Source organism: Populus nigra, chromosome 3, assembly GCF_951802175.1.
Source record: "Populus nigra chromosome 3, ddPopNigr1.1, whole genome shotgun sequence".
Taxonomy (NCBI): domain Eukaryota; kingdom Viridiplantae; phylum Streptophyta; class Magnoliopsida; order Malpighiales; family Salicaceae; genus Populus; species Populus nigra.
Window position 1 is genome coordinate 3460013 of NC_084854.1, and position 18605 is coordinate 3478617.

General features: G+C 31.0%; 2 protein-coding genes across 5 annotated transcripts; one reads left to right on the plus strand and one right to left on the minus strand.

Moving 5' to 3' along the window:
* Nucleotides 1–783: 783 nt before the first annotated feature.
* Nucleotides 784–5106, minus strand: LOC133688058 (uncharacterized). 4 transcript variants are annotated; one of them, XM_062107443.1, is made up of 11 exons: nucleotides 4977–5106; nucleotides 4817–4916; nucleotides 4449–4516; nucleotides 4267–4344; nucleotides 3819–3931; nucleotides 3648–3719; nucleotides 3176–3277; nucleotides 2527–3082; nucleotides 1892–2097; nucleotides 1487–1650; nucleotides 784–1132 (listed from the first exon to the last, which is right to left on the minus strand). In XM_062107443.1, coding segments are annotated over exons 1-11 (1596 nt in total). In that variant the 5' UTR covers nucleotides 4978–5106; the 3' UTR covers nucleotides 784–996. The 4 variants fall into 4 exon arrangements, with proteins under 4 accessions (XP_061963427.1, XP_061963429.1, XP_061963426.1 ...); XM_062107445.1 differs by lacking the exon at nucleotides 4449–4516; XM_062107442.1 differs by having other exon boundaries at nucleotides 4817–5105.
* An 8363-nt stretch (nucleotides 5107–13469) lies between these two features.
* On the plus strand, nucleotides 13470–16672 carry LOC133687969 (histidine-containing phosphotransfer protein 4-like). The gene is made up of 6 exons (XM_062107325.1): nucleotides 13470–13615; nucleotides 15584–15714; nucleotides 15809–15880; nucleotides 15972–16043; nucleotides 16128–16200; nucleotides 16289–16672. Exons 1-6 carry the CDS (start codon nucleotides 13556–13558, stop codon nucleotides 16322–16324), a joined length of 444 nt encoding a protein of 147 aa, XP_061963309.1. The 5' UTR covers nucleotides 13470–13555; the 3' UTR covers nucleotides 16325–16672.
* Nucleotides 16673–18605: the final 1933 nt, after the last annotated feature.

Sequence of the window (18605 nt, forward strand, 5' to 3'; positions counted from 1 at the left end):
TAGAAGTGCCTTTATAGATAAATAAAAAGATATTATGACCTTGTAGTGCTATGGCTTCATTTTCAAAATTAATTTTTATTTAATTATATGATAATTAAAATAAATATTTATACAATTTCGGAGGATTAAGTATATAGAAGATGCATTTCTCTAATAAAAATCCCCCTTCTTATTTATGCATTTATTTTTTGACAAACATGTTTTTTTTTAATTAACATTGAGGTGTTTTAAATAAAATATCAAAATAATTAAAATAAATATTTACAAGGATTTTAATTATTTAAATTTGGGAGGAAAAAGATTCCTTATCCTTATTCATTTATTTATTTTACTTTGATAAAAAAATATTTTTTTATTAGTTGCATGTTTTTAAAATAAAAACATTTCATGTTTCAAACAAAAAAACAAAATATCATCTCTTGATATTCTCACGTGTCTATATAAAAAAAAAAATTCATGACATACATATAAAAAAATCAATGATAAGAAATAACAAAAAATATATTTTATTCTCATTAAATATTGATATGCAATGTTTTTTTTTTATATAAAAAAAATTGTTTGCATATTACACTCATAATTATATTCTACAAGTAATTGAAAAAATTACCATAAAACACTCAAATAATAGTTAAAAAGCATGGCATAATTAAATGTATTTTAAAATATCATTGTAACGATTAATTTAAAGAGGATTTAGTTTTGAAATAAAAACAAAATTAAAAATCAAGAAGGAAAAGTGAAGGGCCCAGTGGATGAAGCTTATGTGAAAAGGCATCTTGATTGAAGATCAAAGCCAATTATCACTTGGCACATGCTTTTATTCTTCCAGATCAGATGCTTTTATTGGTGGCCGGTCTATAAGGTTACTCTGTTATCACCAAGTAAAATGAATGGTGAAATACGCTTTTGAGGAAAGGCACTAATCCTATATACATAGAAAGCTCATTACATGCTTATGAACAGAAATCTAAGACAGCGGTTCAAAATCTGGTCCTACCGTGTATCATCAGCAACCTGGGAACTCCGTATTCCCCAAAACGATTGAGGCTTCAACTTCTTCTTCGTGGCAGTAAAAAGCCACCCCATCTGGGTTTCACAGGAGGCACATTCTGCGATTGTCCAAGCATACCTGCAATATTTGGCATATTATCCACCCATTCAAATAATCATGACCACTTCCTCGAATTGACAATAGTACATGCCATGTATAATCTAAATCGTAATTCACAGAAACAGCAGCCTAGTACTAAGGAACTTGTCTGGCTGACTGCTAGCCAGATTATTATACGTAATACATGCAGGTATGAAAGGATCGTCATTTTACTTCAATTACATTGATCCCCTATCCAGGTAACTAAAGACTGGAGGCTCCAAGGACACAAGTGTTATTTATAGTATAAAGGTCATCATACAATTGAAAGAAAATAACACGATGGCTTATTTAAGAAAATTAAAATGTCAGGGATAGAATCTGAGTCCATACCCAGGAAACCAGCTGTATTCCACAGTGGCTCGCCCTATGAGTGCTAACCCATTAGCTTTCTGGAGTGTCATTATCTCATGCACATAACCATGTGAATTGACATAAGCACCAAGAGGACCTTCAGTAGACATCACCAACATATCACTCCGCTGAGCGATTACAGTCTGGATGGACAAAAGGGAAGAAAGAAAAAATTAATATCTGGGTATGAACAGAACAACATGCATTAGCTTATTTTAGCAGGTCAGAGTTCGTTATGTCTTAGGTTCATAGCTAACCAAAACGTTTCTGAGAAAAAAAAAAAATGCTGGTGTCAAAATGTGTTCATAGGCAGCAGGTAAGAGAAGATGTATGTCACACGTATACCCACAGTGAGGAATTTGAGGATTCAATACCACATATTACCTTACAAGTCTTACATTGAACAAGGTCAAAACTTTCAAGTAAACCAATTTCCCGGCGCAGTCTATATGAAATGCCATCAATCTCCAGAAGCTCCTGCCTGGTCTCTTCAGAAACAGGAATTTTACTGGCAATATAAAATGACAAAAGGTCAGGCTTTCTCACAAGACCATCCATGCTTGGTGCCCCAACTATCTGTTTCCACATATCTGCAAAATGTTTAAAGCAAGGCTATCGATTATGTTCTTTCTTTCCTTTCTTCCTTTTTTAGTGGAAAATATAACTATAATACTAAAAATTAAGAATGTAAAACCAAAAAGTAAAATTTTCCTTCTTTTATGACAAAATAAATTATCCAGATCCAAACCTTTACTGGATTCTCTTTAAAAGATCTTAATCACATCTCCATTCAAACCACATGTAACATAATTCCAAGAATCTTACCATGAAGCCTAGCGATTTCCATAAATGCAGAATTTGAGAACAAAATTAGTTATAAATTTGACAACTTTCACATTATTTTCTAACTTTTGCTTGGCAAAGCTAAATGATGATGACAACTACTCAAAACTGCAAACTAAGATGTATGTGCAAGTAAGCTTGTGTAGAGCTTAAAATGCAAGTTTGCAACCAATTACCTGCTGCTCTTTCAGCAAGACAATAGGAGTCATACATATGGTATACCCAGTGGGGCCAGAAGGCTCTTGGAACCCTGTGAAAGTGTTTTAAGTCAGTATTTTTCCAACACCTCTTTGACCCTTCCCCTTTCTTTGCCAAATCAGAACTATTCCCAATCTCTAAGGTAGTATTATCAGCATTTTTTCCAGTGTCCGAGTACAATGGCCCTTTTGACTCATTTAGGTGAGATCTTGTGGATCTCATTTCTGTCTGACTCAAGAACTTGTCATCATCGCTGCTAGTTGATTCATCCATCACATCATAACCATAACAGGAATCGAGTGCAGACTGGTGAGTTCTCATGCCTGCTGATGAGAGCGCACTCTCGAAGCTGTCATCCGAATTTGCCTCTGAATCATTGTTGCTATGCCCATATCCAAGTGATGAAGAATTTGAAGGCAGCACACGTGAGAGCCTATGACTGCGTAGATTACTTAATGGTGCCAATTTTCCAAAAGCATCCTTGGGTGTCCTTAACGGAATATCTTCCTGGATGATTTGAACCTCTCCACAGGGCTAAGCAGATGAAAATTCCAAATCAACTCAGCTGTCAATTACAGAAGTGCCAAAAGAAGAGGGAATAATGCTGTAACATAAATTTGCTCTCACCATTCCTTCCACATCAATCCAACGATGTTTTAGATGAAACCGCTGCTGGCCACGAGTAACTACATTCAGTGATCCATCCTCTAATCGCCGGTATTGTCGAATCTGTAAGGTTATATGTACCAAGTTACATATGCCAATCCACACAACCGACATAAAAAATAAGAAAGGCAGTTTACCAATTTTAATAGTTAATAACAGATCAAATATGCAGTGAGTACCATCTCCCTTCTCACATCAAACCCCTGTCCCTAATCAGCAGTGTTGCTTGAAAATGTATAACAAGGTACAGTTACAAACAACTTGATGCCTTTAACTACAGAATTGCTATGAAAAACATCAAAATTTCAAATAAATTTCAGCAACACCACATAATTGGGACAAAAATATACAACCATACACAAATAAACTTTACATCCTCCTCCATTGTTAGAAAGAAAAATAAAATATGGCTGATATCATACAGTAATCATACCTCTGCAGTTGTCCCAACAGTTGCAAACCTTAATTGTCTGTTATCCGAATCAGAACCCCTGTATGCACGAACCTGAGCCAAGTTTTGAATGTTTTCTAAGAATAGATTTAGAGAAAGACATCCCATAAACAGAAAAGGCAAAGGAAAAGCGTCTAGAAAATGTTCACTTACCACACCTACAATAAAAGGATTATCTACTTGAACCAATGCCCTCTCAACAGCAGAAATGAAATTGGGTTGAACAACTCTCAAAGGAAGTGTAGCCTCTGGGAAAAGAACAACTCCTAACAAATATCAAGCAGCATTGTTTTTTAAACACACACAAAACATCAATGTTCCTAGCTATCTGATAAGGTCATCAGGCCTCAAAACTTGCAAGTCTATAGGCTACTCAGTAGAAATGACTTCAAAGCTTCTTTTCACGTCTCTTTGGAAAATTTAAAATGTAGCATTAACTACACACTGACTAACTGTTTGAGCATGCAGCATGATGAATATGCTTACTCAGACCAGAACAACGATATAACTAAGGAACTTGCTTGGTATAACCGACCACCATTTTTTCCTTCAAACACATTCACAAACAGCAAGCGAGGCAGACATAGGACATAACAAGTACCTTCAAGATAGAACAATGGAAGGTTCAAAACGGCACCTCCATCCAAAAAAGCCAGTCTATGATGAGTGTCTTCAACCTCTGCCACACACAAGCAATATGGTAATTCCCAAGTTCGAATAAAGTACACTGAAAACAAAAACCAAAATAGGAACAACAAAATGTTTCGAGACGCCAGCGCCAACCGCCAAGATAAGTATGCAGTGAAGCCAAACAAGGGTTGAAGGTGAAATCATCAGATGAACCAGCACCACTACATGAAGTGGTAGAAGCAATCAAAACAAAAACAATATTCAATTTCACTATTACAAAAATCAAACATCCAAATTAATCATTAAATTATTATTATTATTAACTAGGTAAGGAAAACACAATTACTCGTTTTAATTAACAATATTTAACTAAAAAGAAACCCTAATCCCCAAATTATAGAACGCGAACGGATTGATTTACAAAAAAAGATGTTTCTGTTCAACTGCTAAAATGTATGATTGCTACTGATATAAACAGCGAAATAAAAGTATTCCAGTAAAGAGCTAAGGTGATGGATTACGTGGAATCACGACCATCGACTTCTTCCTCGACCTGTAATTCTTCGAATTCAAGCTCTTGAATCCGGCGCCTCTCTGCCTCTAAAATTCTAACGTCGTCCATTTCCGTTCTCTCGATTTCTCCCTGTTTTTTTTTCTTGCTACTGTTTTCTGTTAGTGGTGTTTTGTGTGAGAAAGAAGCAATAGGATTTTAATTTTTATTATTTTTTGGTCGTTTACTATGTACCCGCCATTACAAATTGCAACAGGCAAGTTCCAGAAGAATGTGCCTCTCTGTCTTTCTAAGCACAATCGGCTTTGCCATGTCATCATTTTGTCTGGACTCTAATTGTGTTTAAATTCCGGGCCGATAGCAACCATTTTGGGCCCAAGCATTGTTATTCGTGGGCCTCCGAGTTATCGCCCCGCCATCTCTTAATACTAAGAGAAAAGCACACAGCCCTCGTAAGATGGAGTAAGGTTATTATTATAGGACCAAAATAGTTGGGATAGAAAAAATATATTTTCTGTCTTTTTTATTTTAAAATACAAAAAATTACTTAAAAAATATTCTAAAAATAGGTTTAATTTACCGATTTAATGCAAATATAGGATCTCAAAACGGGGTTTTCGAAATTACTTAGTCGAAAAATTAATGTTCATAATCTTTTCTTGATTAGTCGTAAATAAATGTTACACATTCTCGTCACTGATCATGGCCTTAATTTATCTCTCGAATTTGCTAAAATTTCATAATTGCTTATCGATATTTGTTCTCATGCATCCAACAAGAAAATATCATTTAAAAATGTGTGCACCATGGTGCTGGCTGGTTCTGCCTCTATAAGTTCGGAGTATGCATTTGTGCATCTGATGATTGATGGCCATGCATGCCTATTCGTCATAGAATAATTTGTGAATAGATTGAATCACATGTGAACGACATTATTCGAATTTAATAAGTTCCAAATTACAAGATGCTTAGAAATAAAGATTATGTATTGAATAATTGGCTAAAATTTGAATAATTGGTTAATATCTTAGTTAAAGCAATTTGATCCATTCTTTGTAGTCAAGATATATGGTGACTTGATATAGAAAGCCTAGGTGGTTGGTAGTAGCAGGTGATGTCTGGTAAGCCAAGGTGACTGATAGTTGTAGTAGTAGTAGATAGTGTCTGGTAGTTGTGATAGTAGCAGGTGATACCTAACATGCCAAGGTGGTTAGCAGTAGGTATCTATAAAAGATTCTATTTGATGGACATGGGGACTCTTCGATGGTAAAGTTAATAGCTTTGTAGAGAGAGAAGGTGCAATGATATTTTTAAAAAATAAGCTTTGAAAATATATATCCTGAAAATGTTAAGAATGAAGAGATTATGAACATTTTGTTTGAAGGATTCATGGTATATTTATAACTTACGAGTCTTATATTTTTGTGGAGATGAGAGGCTAAAATGTAATTTCACCTTGGTGGTATCTTGAGCTGTATTATACTAAAAATAACACGTATTGAATCGGTATAAAATACTGAGTGACTAACATAGGTTCCTGAAAACAATTTCTGGCGAGTGTTAGGCTCGGACAAGGTGCTCAAACTCATTAGAAGTGAAAAATAAATCTAGGCGCGTTGCTTGAATCCAAGCACGTTGGGCTCGGATGTAGAAACCCGAGCCCATGGGGGTGTTGAGCAGCATAACCAACAAGGTGTGCACCCAAAATGGGCGGACACCTAGCATGCCAAGCATGGGCTCTGGCTTCTTGCTAAAGCTCATGCCTCCTAGGGAGTTGGGCTCCACGGCCAGAATTTTTTGATTTACCAACATAATTTTCTGTTGGTATTTACACTCAAAGTTTTTCAATACGTATTTTATTGATGGGCTCATGAATGAAAACAAGCCATCGGAAAAACTCTCGTCAATAATTTGTGGTTTGTCAGTAATATAATTATAAATGGATTTACTAACGGAAAAGGCGTGCCAAATAAATTACCCATTTTATTCCATCGGTATTTTCCTCAGAGAAATTGACATATCACCGACAGAAACACCATATGCAATTCCATCAGTGATTAAACAGTGACATTTGCAGTAATTGTTTTTCAACTCTCTGGAATAATCCGACGGACTTAGTCAATCGGTAAACCGTCAGTAATTATTTTTCAAAAATATATATTTTTTAAAAATCCATTGAATAGAAGTAAAAAATAATTAAAATAAATTAAATTAATATAAATCAACACTCAATAATACTTAGGAATTGAGTTGTTTGTAAAAAAGAAGAAGAAGAAAATCAACTCAAATAAATTCATTTAATTGAAATTGAACAACAAAATTGACTAATAATAATTAAAATCAATCCTATATATTTATTTGAAATTGAAAAACAAAATTGAAAAATGAATCCAGCTAAAATTCAACAAAAATGTTCTCATATGAAAATATTTCCTACAACAACATCCATATAATTATTAATTAAGAACAGAAAAATTAAAAAAAATATTAAAAAAACAAATATAATGCAAAAAAACACAAAAAAAGAGAAGAAAAAAAGAAAAATCTTACCTTAATTTTATTATGAGTGAAGCTGAGAAGAGGAAAAAAACAAATTCATAAAATATGTTAATTAACAAAAACAAAACTGAGAAGAGAAAAGAAGAAAAGAGGAGAAGACATACATGCGCGTTGAGGAGAAGAGAATAGAAGAGAAGAGAATGAGTTGAGGAGAGAAGAGAACGAAAGAGAGGGACGTTGGTGTTTTTTAAAGAAGAGAAAGAGAGAAGAAGAAGATGAAGAGAGAAGAAGAAGATGAAGAGGTTAGTTTGTTATGAAATTAGCGATTTTGGTCTTTACTTGAGCTTTTTAACTGATGGATAATTAAATATTAATATTTTTAATCATTCTATTGGTGATTTCGCTTGTAATATTTAATTTAAAATTTTAATTTAATCAGAAATTTTCAAAACCCCCCCAAATATAATCAACGACTTTTTAATCCATTGGAAGTTCTGTTTGTAATATTTAATTTAAATTTTTAATTTAATAAATTTTTTTAGAAACCCCCAAAATATCACCGATGACTTTTCAGTCCGCTGAAGATTTTGTCTGTAAAGAACAATAATTAATAATGTAATTAAGAAGTGAACAGTTCCAGAGCTCTCGAGAAAATACCGACGAATTTAATCCGTTGGTGAACCCATATGTAATTGATAATATAAACAGTGCAATTGAGAAGTAAATAATTCTAAAACTCTCATAGAGAAGGGAACAGTTCCAATACTCATGGAATATACTGACGGACTTTTTCCGCTGGTGTATCTGTTGGTAATTTACAGTTTCAATGCTCTTTTAAATATTACTGATGCATTTACCAACAAAATTTACCAACGGATTAATACCATCGACAATGCTATTTGTATAAATGACATGTCATCGTATTTTTCAGTTTTTTTTTTGAATTTTTTCTTTTCCTACTGTAATCCTCTTGGTATATATAGAAGGAATATTTCCGTCAGTGTTTACCTATAAGATAGCGAGAGAATATTTTGTCAGTAAAATTCACTCCAATTTACTTACTAAAATATTTCATTAGTATTTTTATTTGTATTTATTAATTTTTTTAGTAGTGTTTAGGCTACCATAGGCTCAGGCTATATTCTCCTTAACCCTATATTCACATGAGCCCTAAAGATGTTTTTAAGGTCTATTTTGGACGATTGTTTGAGTTATTTTATTTGTATGTATCACTGTATCAGGATATGCATATCTGATTTATGCTCAATCATTTTATTGGTCGCACAATTACGTGGATGCTTTTTCGATCGTAGAGATTATGAATATATTGTTACTTATAACATTCTCGTGTATGGTTTGGAGGTATGATGATTTTTTTTTAAATGCAACTTTTTTAAAACATAAACTACATCTTAAAAAATTAAAAATACATGTTTGTTCTTTATATGGATCTCATAAAAAACCAAAACCACCTCCAATCCGAACCCTCGTTAACAATGATTGACGAGTCTTCATCACCGCTTCCGTTTTCCAGGTTTATTACCAGGAAACTATTATACATATATAATATAAAATCTGATCCAGCTCAATGGATAGAGTTTTGGGGGAAGTTTGCCATTCCTAAAAGCAGCAGCACTCGTAGATTGCAACTCTCATACTTTGGCAACGATATTCTTGCAGAGACGGGCAGAATCGATGCTTCAACCAGAACCTTTTGGAGAGTCCACCATTCCCACAATTGTTGGTTACTGAAAAAGAGAATCTATTTTTGGTTTTATCGTGCTGTGTGTTGAAACTCGTCCATTCGTGTTTGAATTGTGAAAGATATATCTTATTTTGTGTGAAAACAAATAAAACTGTTGATTTATATACAAAAAAAATAATTTAAAGAGAAAGGAGAAAAAGAGATTGTCCCCTACATATTAATATGTATTTAACTAATACTGACTGATGGCCGGCATGATAATAAAAGGTAAAAAGGTCAAGACCAATGGTACATATTTTTTACTGAATTAATTATACAAAATACATCTTCAAATTCACAAATATAAAGATTAACCATAAAACTAACAATCATTGACAGTTGCACATGTGAATTATTAATTATAAAAGTTATTCGTTGTCTAAATACAAACTTGGCTTATATATTAAGATATTTTTTTCTTCTCCTCTTCTTCTTTCTTTAACACCGTCTCTATTTTAGATTTATTGTATTTGAACATATAAATATTTAAATTTATAATAAATATTTGATTTTTATATCATTTTAATTTATTTTAATTATTTTTCTACTTCCGTTTAATATATTTTTTTTAAAAAATATTACTGATGGAGTTATCGATGAAACAACTCCGTCGGTATATTCTAGAGAGAGTTAACAAATAATTATTGCAAATGTCACTGCTACTATTAACTCACTAATAGAATTATAGATGATATTCTGTTGGTGATATGTTATATTTACTGATAGATATATAGATGGACAAATAAAAACACCGATGACATTACATATGGTTTTCCTGTCGGTGATAAGCTAAATTTACAGATGAAAATATGGTTTTTCACCAGTAAATCCATTGGTATATTTATTACTAACAGACTTATCGGCATTCCATAAATTACCGACAAGTTTTTTTGAAGGACTGTTTTTGTCAGTGAACTTGTTGGTAATATACTTCTCAACAAACTGTGAGTGTAAATACTGATAGAATTTTTTATCACTAAAACTATTAAATGTGGTACCGAAAACAAAAACAAAATTGTTCAAGAAATCAAACAATTTATTAAAATGCCAAACCCATTCAATCACTAAAAAAAAGAAAACTCTTCCTCATTTGTCAAACAAAAAAAACTACTAAAATTCATATTGTTTCATGGGCACACTCAATTCTACTAGTTTATAAATCTACTTGCAAGAAAATAAACTGTTGGAGTATTCTTTCTTGGAGGCACGTGCATCTTTAATACTAGACGCCAAGCCTCATATTTGACGGAGGATGGATTTATGGTGCTTGATTCTTATCAGCATGGGAAGACAATGATGGAAGCGAGAGAGAGAATATTGATCCTTTCCGATGGAAATGCGAAACGAATCCACCCATTCAGCCCCTCTCCTTGGCTGGTTGAAAGGAGGAGATGTGACCACGGCTGAGAGAGATATCAGCGAGGGATCGATCGGTGAGTGTCGCAAAACCTCCTTTACGAGGCGGGCAGAGGGATAATTAAACTGCGAATCGTTCTCTTTCTTCGGTTTATCTCTGTATATTATAATTGTAATTGTAATTTTAAAAACAATTAAAAGACCTGGAATTTGATATCGCGCTACACTGACCTAGTTTTTTTATTTAATTTAATTTAATTTAATTCTTTTATAGTCTATTTAAATAAAAGCGGTTTAAAATTATGATTACCATACCAAATTAAAATACAAAGGACTGACATGCAAAACTCGAAAAAAAATATGGTCAATCTTAAATTCATGATAATTTTTATTTTGATTATGAAATTTACTTAGTTTATTTTTTAATTTCTGGATTTGAGAGAGAAAAAAAATCATCAAAAAATGATATAAAACAAAAAAATTGACAGTTATCACAATTCAGACAATTAAAATAGTCAAGCTTTGTGTCCAAAAATTCCATTCAAAGAGAGCAGTTAGATATATGGTGATGATTTTTCTCTTTCATCTTACATGAAAAAGCAGCTTAAGATAGATTTTTTTTATACCAATTTATAGGTGTTTTAAATTGATAGATTAGTTTATTGAGATTTTTAGGATGTTTCTTAGTATTTTATGTCAAAATATGTTAAGAAATTGAGTTTTGAACTCAAAAAAACTTCAGTTTGATTTTTTTGACCACCCCCAAGTGGTTTAAAACTTGAAATCTAGGATGCAGATGACACATCATTTGCATTATTAATATATTTTTTTGTTTTGAAAATAAAAACACGCGGACAACCGCCCATTGCTGTTGAGAATAACGTAAGCCTAGGTGTGTTGGCATGCTAGGTTCAGTAATGCTTGTTCTTTTTTTTATATATAAATATTTTTAATTAATATCATTCCTCTTTTGTATGTAGTTTTTAGTTTATATTAATTTTTTATTTTAATTTAATTCAAAACCCTTTTTTTTAATTCTTTAATTATTTTGTTCATCTTAAATTTATTTTATTAAATATAAATAACATCAAATTCATAGCATGGGTTTTGAAACTAGTAGAAAACTAATTCACGTATGATTCATTCTTTGAGAGCAGCCTAATCAGCTCTGAAGATATTCAACAATTTGTGGAACCCCGTCGCTCTCTATATATTACTAGAAATAATCACAAGATCGGTTGTTTTAGAGAATTTAAAGAACGAAAGATTTTGCACTAATTAATGACTAACCCTAGTTTTAGTATCAGGAGAGAAAAAAAAAGATTACGTTAGTTAAGTTTAGGTTTAAAAATAAGTTTAAGATCAACCTAAAGTTCTTTTTGGCGCGAATTTTACAAATTAATTTAAGTTATTTTGTATTTTTTTTAAAAGTCATAAATATGTTCGATTAGAAATGATTTTTAATTTAAATAAAAAACAGTATTATAAAATTAAATCAAAACTTTTAACTTATACTATGATGCTTTTTTGTTCGGGTAGAAAAGGCATACTGCTAGCTAGCTATTCTTGATTCTGAGATTTGCACTAATCATGTTGTATTTTTTTTTGCCGTTAAAAAAAAAACCCTACTTGTATTCCGGTGAACATAAGGGACTGGAATCTTAGTTTCATCACCACTGAACGAATGTCTGGGTGCTCAAGTTGACGTGAATGTGCCGTCTCAGGAAAACCGTTTACTTTCCACGTGCTTGTTGGTGCCTGCCTAGACAGGGCACAATCAATTGCATTCGTGCAATTGACAATGGAATCTTTAAATCAACCGAGCTACTTGTCCATAAATGAACAAGCATGATCGATTCAATATTTTGCTTAAATGTCCGTTATTATTCAACAATGATATAAATTATATATGAAAATATTATTTAAGGATTTAAATTTGTAGATTAAGATGATTTTTTGATATGATATTAAAGTTTTATTGACCAAGTAGTCATGAATTCGAATCTCATCACTCTTATTTTATTTTAATAAAATTAAATACAAGATAGTGCTGAGTTTTCAATTGAGAAAATATATTAAAAAATAATATAAATTATATCTCGAGAATTCATTTAACAATTTAAAATTTAAAATTGATATGATTCTTATATGATATATTTTTAAGTAATATTTTTTTTTACAATTGTATAAACTTGCATTCAAGCGGCTAGAGTAATGATTTGCACATTTTGATCGGATAAAGTGTGTGCTTGGTAAAACAGCATAGAGTGCTTTTTAAAAGTGTTTTTTAATTGAAAATATATTAAAATAATATTTTTTTAATTTTTTTAATTTTTATATTAAAACAATAGAAAAACATCTAAAAACAAATATGAATTTAATGTTTTTTTAAGACAAACCAATTTGAAAAACATATTCAACAACAAAAACAAACTCCTCCGGTTGATACTTGGAACAAGCGATCTTTTCTATAATAAAAATATAGGATTCAGATATAAAACTTAACTTCTACAGTTAATCTAGTTTTTTAAGAAAATATTTAAGAGAAAAACTTGTTATTTTTAAATTTATTAGTATTTATTTATTATTTCAAAATACAAAAAAATGAAAACAGCAAAAACAGAGTGTGATTGCAGAAGTAGTTAATTAGCGTTTAGCAATCTATTATTTTGTTATTCCATATATTGTTTTTAAGAAATAACTCTACATCCCTTTTGTTTTATTATTAATATTGAAGTGATAGACCCATCACACCCATCAATTTCCGTTTTCCTTTTATCAAACAAGCCCCGAATCCAAGCATGGATAGTGGATAGAGAGGGAACGATGATCCAATGCACAAGACAACAAAAGGGAAAGGAGAAAACAAAAGCATACGTACGTGGACTAATTATCAAGAGAACAGATTTGTGACCACCATGGATATACTCTATCCAAGAAGAAAGCATGACGCGTGTGCTCTGATATTTTCAACCTATTCACCAATCATGTAATGGTATCTCTTTCCTGGACGAACTATATAAATAGCTCTCCTCTTGTCTTCTGAGTAGAAATGCAGAATCGTGTGAAAAGATACACAGAGACCCTACTGGTAGCTAGATACATTAATATTCTTTCCCCACCACTGTTTTTGTCATCAAGTCTACACAGATGGACAGAAAACAATTGCAACACCAGGTCGCCTCCACGAGGAGGTCCCTGTTTGATCAGGTTCTCTACACCCTCTTTGCAATGCATGAACTCGTCATTCTTATTTGGATTGTTTCCTTTTTTTAAGAGGAAAAAAACTATGTACAGTTTGATGATTTGTTACAAGACCTCGCTTAACCTAATAGGTTTTAACTTGGTAGCCTGCCAGTTACAAATTTATTCTGGTTTAGCTAGTCAATAAAGAACTTTTTTCTTATCAAAACAATGTTGATTTGGAATTTTTTTATTAAAAAGATTAACAGTTGGATTAATCCAGATGAACTCCCGACTCACTATCTAAGTCTTAGACCGAGCCAATTCTCTATCAATCTTATACCTATAATTTAATGCCAAATCTCTATTTCCTTTTACTTTTTTTTGTTCTACAACCCTATTTACGAAAACCATTTTACCAATCTTTTAAATGCGCTTTTTATAGATCCAAATATTTTGAAAAAGACATAAACTACTTTTAATTAATTAGTTTACCTGTTACTGTTTTTAGTTAGATATTGAGTGGTTAACCAACTCCAAACTTTTGTATTTCATTTAATATTTAGATATGTTATTTGTTTATTGTTATATTATACTGTTATACTAATAAATTTTTTAATTATTTTTTAATAAATTTGTTTTGTACCTTAATTGTCAAGTTTTCTGGGTTGGCGCCAAGCCTAACCGTTAAGGGTGTTTGGCTTGGAGGTGTGATGATTTTTTTTAAGGTAAAATACATTTTAAACACAAACTACACTTAATTACACCTTCAAAAGCTATAAAAACATGCTTTTTACTAAAAAAAAACACAAGCTACCTCTCCTCTAAACACTCAATGATTTCAAATAGGTTTATATTAATAAAGAAAGTAAAGAAAAATTCTCATATTATATATCTAGGTATAAATCAAGAAAATGAATAATAAAAAAAAGAAACGAAAAATTTCGAGTTTGTTATCCTTTCAACTATGCTTGGTCCAACCTTAGCTTAAAGTCATGCTTGGTAATTCAAACTAGGACCTGTTTGTTTCACGAAAAGTGATTTCCTGAAAATTATTTTTTAAATTTTCTTGTGTTTGTTTGTCATTAGAAAAGTTAGTCAATGAAAAATACTTTCCAATTAAAAAAAAAATTAGCTTGGTTTCTAGAAAAGTGTTTTCCTTTTATCTTGAGCGGAAAATACTTTCCAAAATTTATGAAAAAATTTAGAAATATCATGTTATTTGTTGATTATATATATCAAATTTGATCCTCAATCTTTTGATTGCTATATATTTTATTTTGAATTTTTTTTTAATTTCATCCCTTAGAATTTGATTTAATTTGATTTTTATATCAACTTTGGTTCTTATTTTTATGATTGTTATTTGCTTGTATCTTATCATTTTCTTAATTGAAATTTTTTATCAATAAGATTTGGTTCTTATTCTTTTGATTCTTATTTATTTTATTTGAAATAATTTATGAAATTATATATATTTTTTAATTTCATCATTTTTCAATTTTTTTATATGTTAGATTTGATCTCTATTATTTTGATTGTTATTTATTTTATTTGAGATAATTTATGAAATTAGATTTTTTTTTCAAATTTATTTTCATTCAACATTTTATTTTGTAAGATTCGTTCCACATTATTTTAATAAACTTAAAAAAAATATTAACAATTTATTTTTCAGCTCATTTTTCATGACATAGTGAAATACTGGAAAATATTTTCCAATTTATTTTTCATAATACTATCAAATATCAAAAAATAATTTATTTTTCAGGAATTTATTTAAAAAAAAAACTATTTTTTTAAAAAAATTACTTTCCAGCAAATAAATAGTTTCTAGATTGACCCAGTTTGCAACTATTAAGCAAAGGGAGGTTAAACTATGAAGCTCTGAATTTTGACCAGAAAAAAGATAGAAAAACACACGTAATTGCCCAAAGAGAAAAAGTCACGCTTTAAACTAATAGAAAAGTTAAACTTTATAATCGATGATTGCAGGGATACCTTGATGATCAATTCATTCAGCTCGAGCATTTGCAGGATGAAGCAAACCCAAATTTTGTTGAGGAAGTTGTGAGACTGTTTTACAGTGATTCAGTTAGATTGATTCAGAACATTGAGCAGGCGATGTAAGTATACAATATATAATCAACATTTCAATCCACATCACCACAGCAATAACAGTTGTAAGAGCGATTCTTTAGCCTTTTTCCTGCCTTGCAGGATCAATAAGCCTAATATTGATTTTGGTAAGCTGGATGACTACATGCATCAGTTCAAGGGTAGCAGCTCAAGGTGATCAATTAACTGTTGTAGAAAAGGAGATGGTCGTTTTGCATTTTTCTTGACCTGAGTTTATCTGTGGAAAATTATTAATGATTTGCAGCATTGGAGCTAAGAAGGTGATGAAGGAATGCTCAAAGTTCAGGGAATATTGTTATGCAGGAAACATCGAAGGGTAACTAATATCCTTTGCTCTTTATTTTTGATCAAGTTGCTGCCAGTTTTTTGGTCTTGTTCAAGTGGTTTGTCGATTTTGCAGATGCATGAAGACATTTCAGCTACTCAAGCAAGAGCATACCACTCTGAGGAGGAAGCTAGAGACTTACTTTCAGGTCTGTGTGTCAGCACAAAATAATTCTAATGTCTTTCTAATATAGTTCCTAAATTGTTTCTAAAATGTGCTGTTTGGAAATATCTCAGCTGGCAAAACAAGCTGGACTAGCCGAGAGTGCCTGAAGTAATAATATAAGAGACCAGTAATCCTAACCAGCATTTTGTGGAATAATTTTTCTAGACGCATAAAGCTGGATTAATATACTTGTGAGCCATGTTATGGATTTGAAAATCTCACCACCCATGATTCCAGTAATTTCTCTTGGCTTTTATCCGTGCATGATGTATGTATAGAGTTGCATTGCAAATTGCAAAGACAGAGAATACCAAGGCCAGGCTCTCGTACGCTTAGCAGAAACTAATGGATTGTCAAAATGGATGATATAAGCGATGTTTATCCGAGTCATTAAAATCAATCTGGACTCGTGATATTTGTCATGGATTGAATAAATTAATCTTTTATTAATTAAATATTTATCTTTTAAAAAGTTTTAAATGTAACTCGAGTTAGGAATTGATCAACCAGGTATTGACAGGTCAAGCCAGATTTAATAACAATGATCTATGATTAAAAAAAATTAAAGTGAGAACAAGGGAAATTAAGCCCGATGGGTTTTTGTTCATTCTTAATTTCATTCGGAAATCAAACTTAATTCTATATTATTGTAGATAACAGCAACAATTTCAATTTCCAGTTCTCCAAAAATACCAAATCTTTACAAGTAAATCTAAAAATTAACAGCAGCACCCACCAGCAACAAATTAATTGAATGATTGCAGTTGCAGATTCGATCAGTGGTAGCAAGCGTAACGATGCCACCCAAGCCTAAATTTCCGGCCTTGACTCGATGCCTCTTGAGCCCGCCGAAACTCTTCCCTGCAAGTCAATCTACGTTCTACCTTGTTTATGGCAAATTAAGCTTGACGAGGAAATCGAGATTTTATGATTCTCCAAACTCAAAAATACCAATTAATTTCATTGTAAATCAACATTTATAATTTAATTCTTGAAGTAGAGTTAATTCGATCATCTCACACAAAGTGTAGTACTCTACATGGCATGCGCAGGTTATCTCACACCACTTGCACGACTATATATCCCTATGGTATAATTAATCATAAATATCTTATAATTGAGTGACATACAAAAACTCTCACACGATGACTCATTATTTATTTATTCATTTAATTATTCATATCATACATTAATCCAGGTGGATTAATTATTATCATCTCTAATCAAAATTATCTATAATGCAGTACAGAATGTTTCAAAAGTGTTTTTTAATTAAAAAAAATATCATAATAATTTTTATTTATTTTTAACATTTATACATTAAAATAATTTAAAATCACTTAAAAAATATTAATGTAATATTTTCCATGAAAACATAATTTGGAAAGCACTTTTTCCAACCATAAAAATAAACAATAATAAGGCTAATATAACAAAATAAAAAAACAATATTAATCTATGATAACGATTGCTTTTTAAAGTGTTTTTGAAATAATATTTTTTTATTTTTAAAAATTTATTTCTGACACCACCACATCAAAACAATCTTAAAATATTAAAAAATATTAATTTAAAATTTAAAATTTAAATTTTTTAAAAAATATTTTTTAAATACAAAAATAAATAAATTCTAGTAGCCTTTGTGGTTAGGTTGTTAGCAATACAATGACAATACAAACGTGACGAAGCTCACAAGAGAGAACAAAACTTAAAATGGGAAAGGAGAAGGGACAAAAGAACGTAGCGTTGTAGAAAGAACAAGCCAAAATGCAACTTCACCGGCAAATTAAGCACTCACATCTTCTTGTTTTTAGCTATCTTTTAATTAGTTAGTAATTTTAATATATCGATTTTTTTCAAAAAAACATTTAAAGTATCTTTACCCTCTCGTTTTTTCCATTTAAATATTTATATTTTTTAAAAATACCTGTATCCTTAAAATTTAACCAATCAATTACTTCCATTGATTTTATTGTCAGGATGTTAAAGTGAAAATTAACATATAGCTCAATATGCGCATAGGATTGGAATATTATTTGAATTTCAATCAAACTTGCAGAACATTATCTCCTTTTGCTCTGAATTTGTCAATATTTTCTAAAACTTATTTATTCGACATGGAGGGTGATTTTTTATTCAAACTTAATGTAAATTATAATAATGTATTATCAATTAAAAAAATATATAAAAAGTAGCGATATTACATAATTTAATCGTGATGATTAAAACATGCATGACGGCGCTGGTGGTTGCTGCGATGACATGTGATAGTTGATATGATGCTGAAAATTATGATAAGGATTATAGTAATATCAACTTTATGATGATTGTTATTTTATTGATAAATAATGATATATAGTTGTGGGTGATAATTATATGATATTGGTG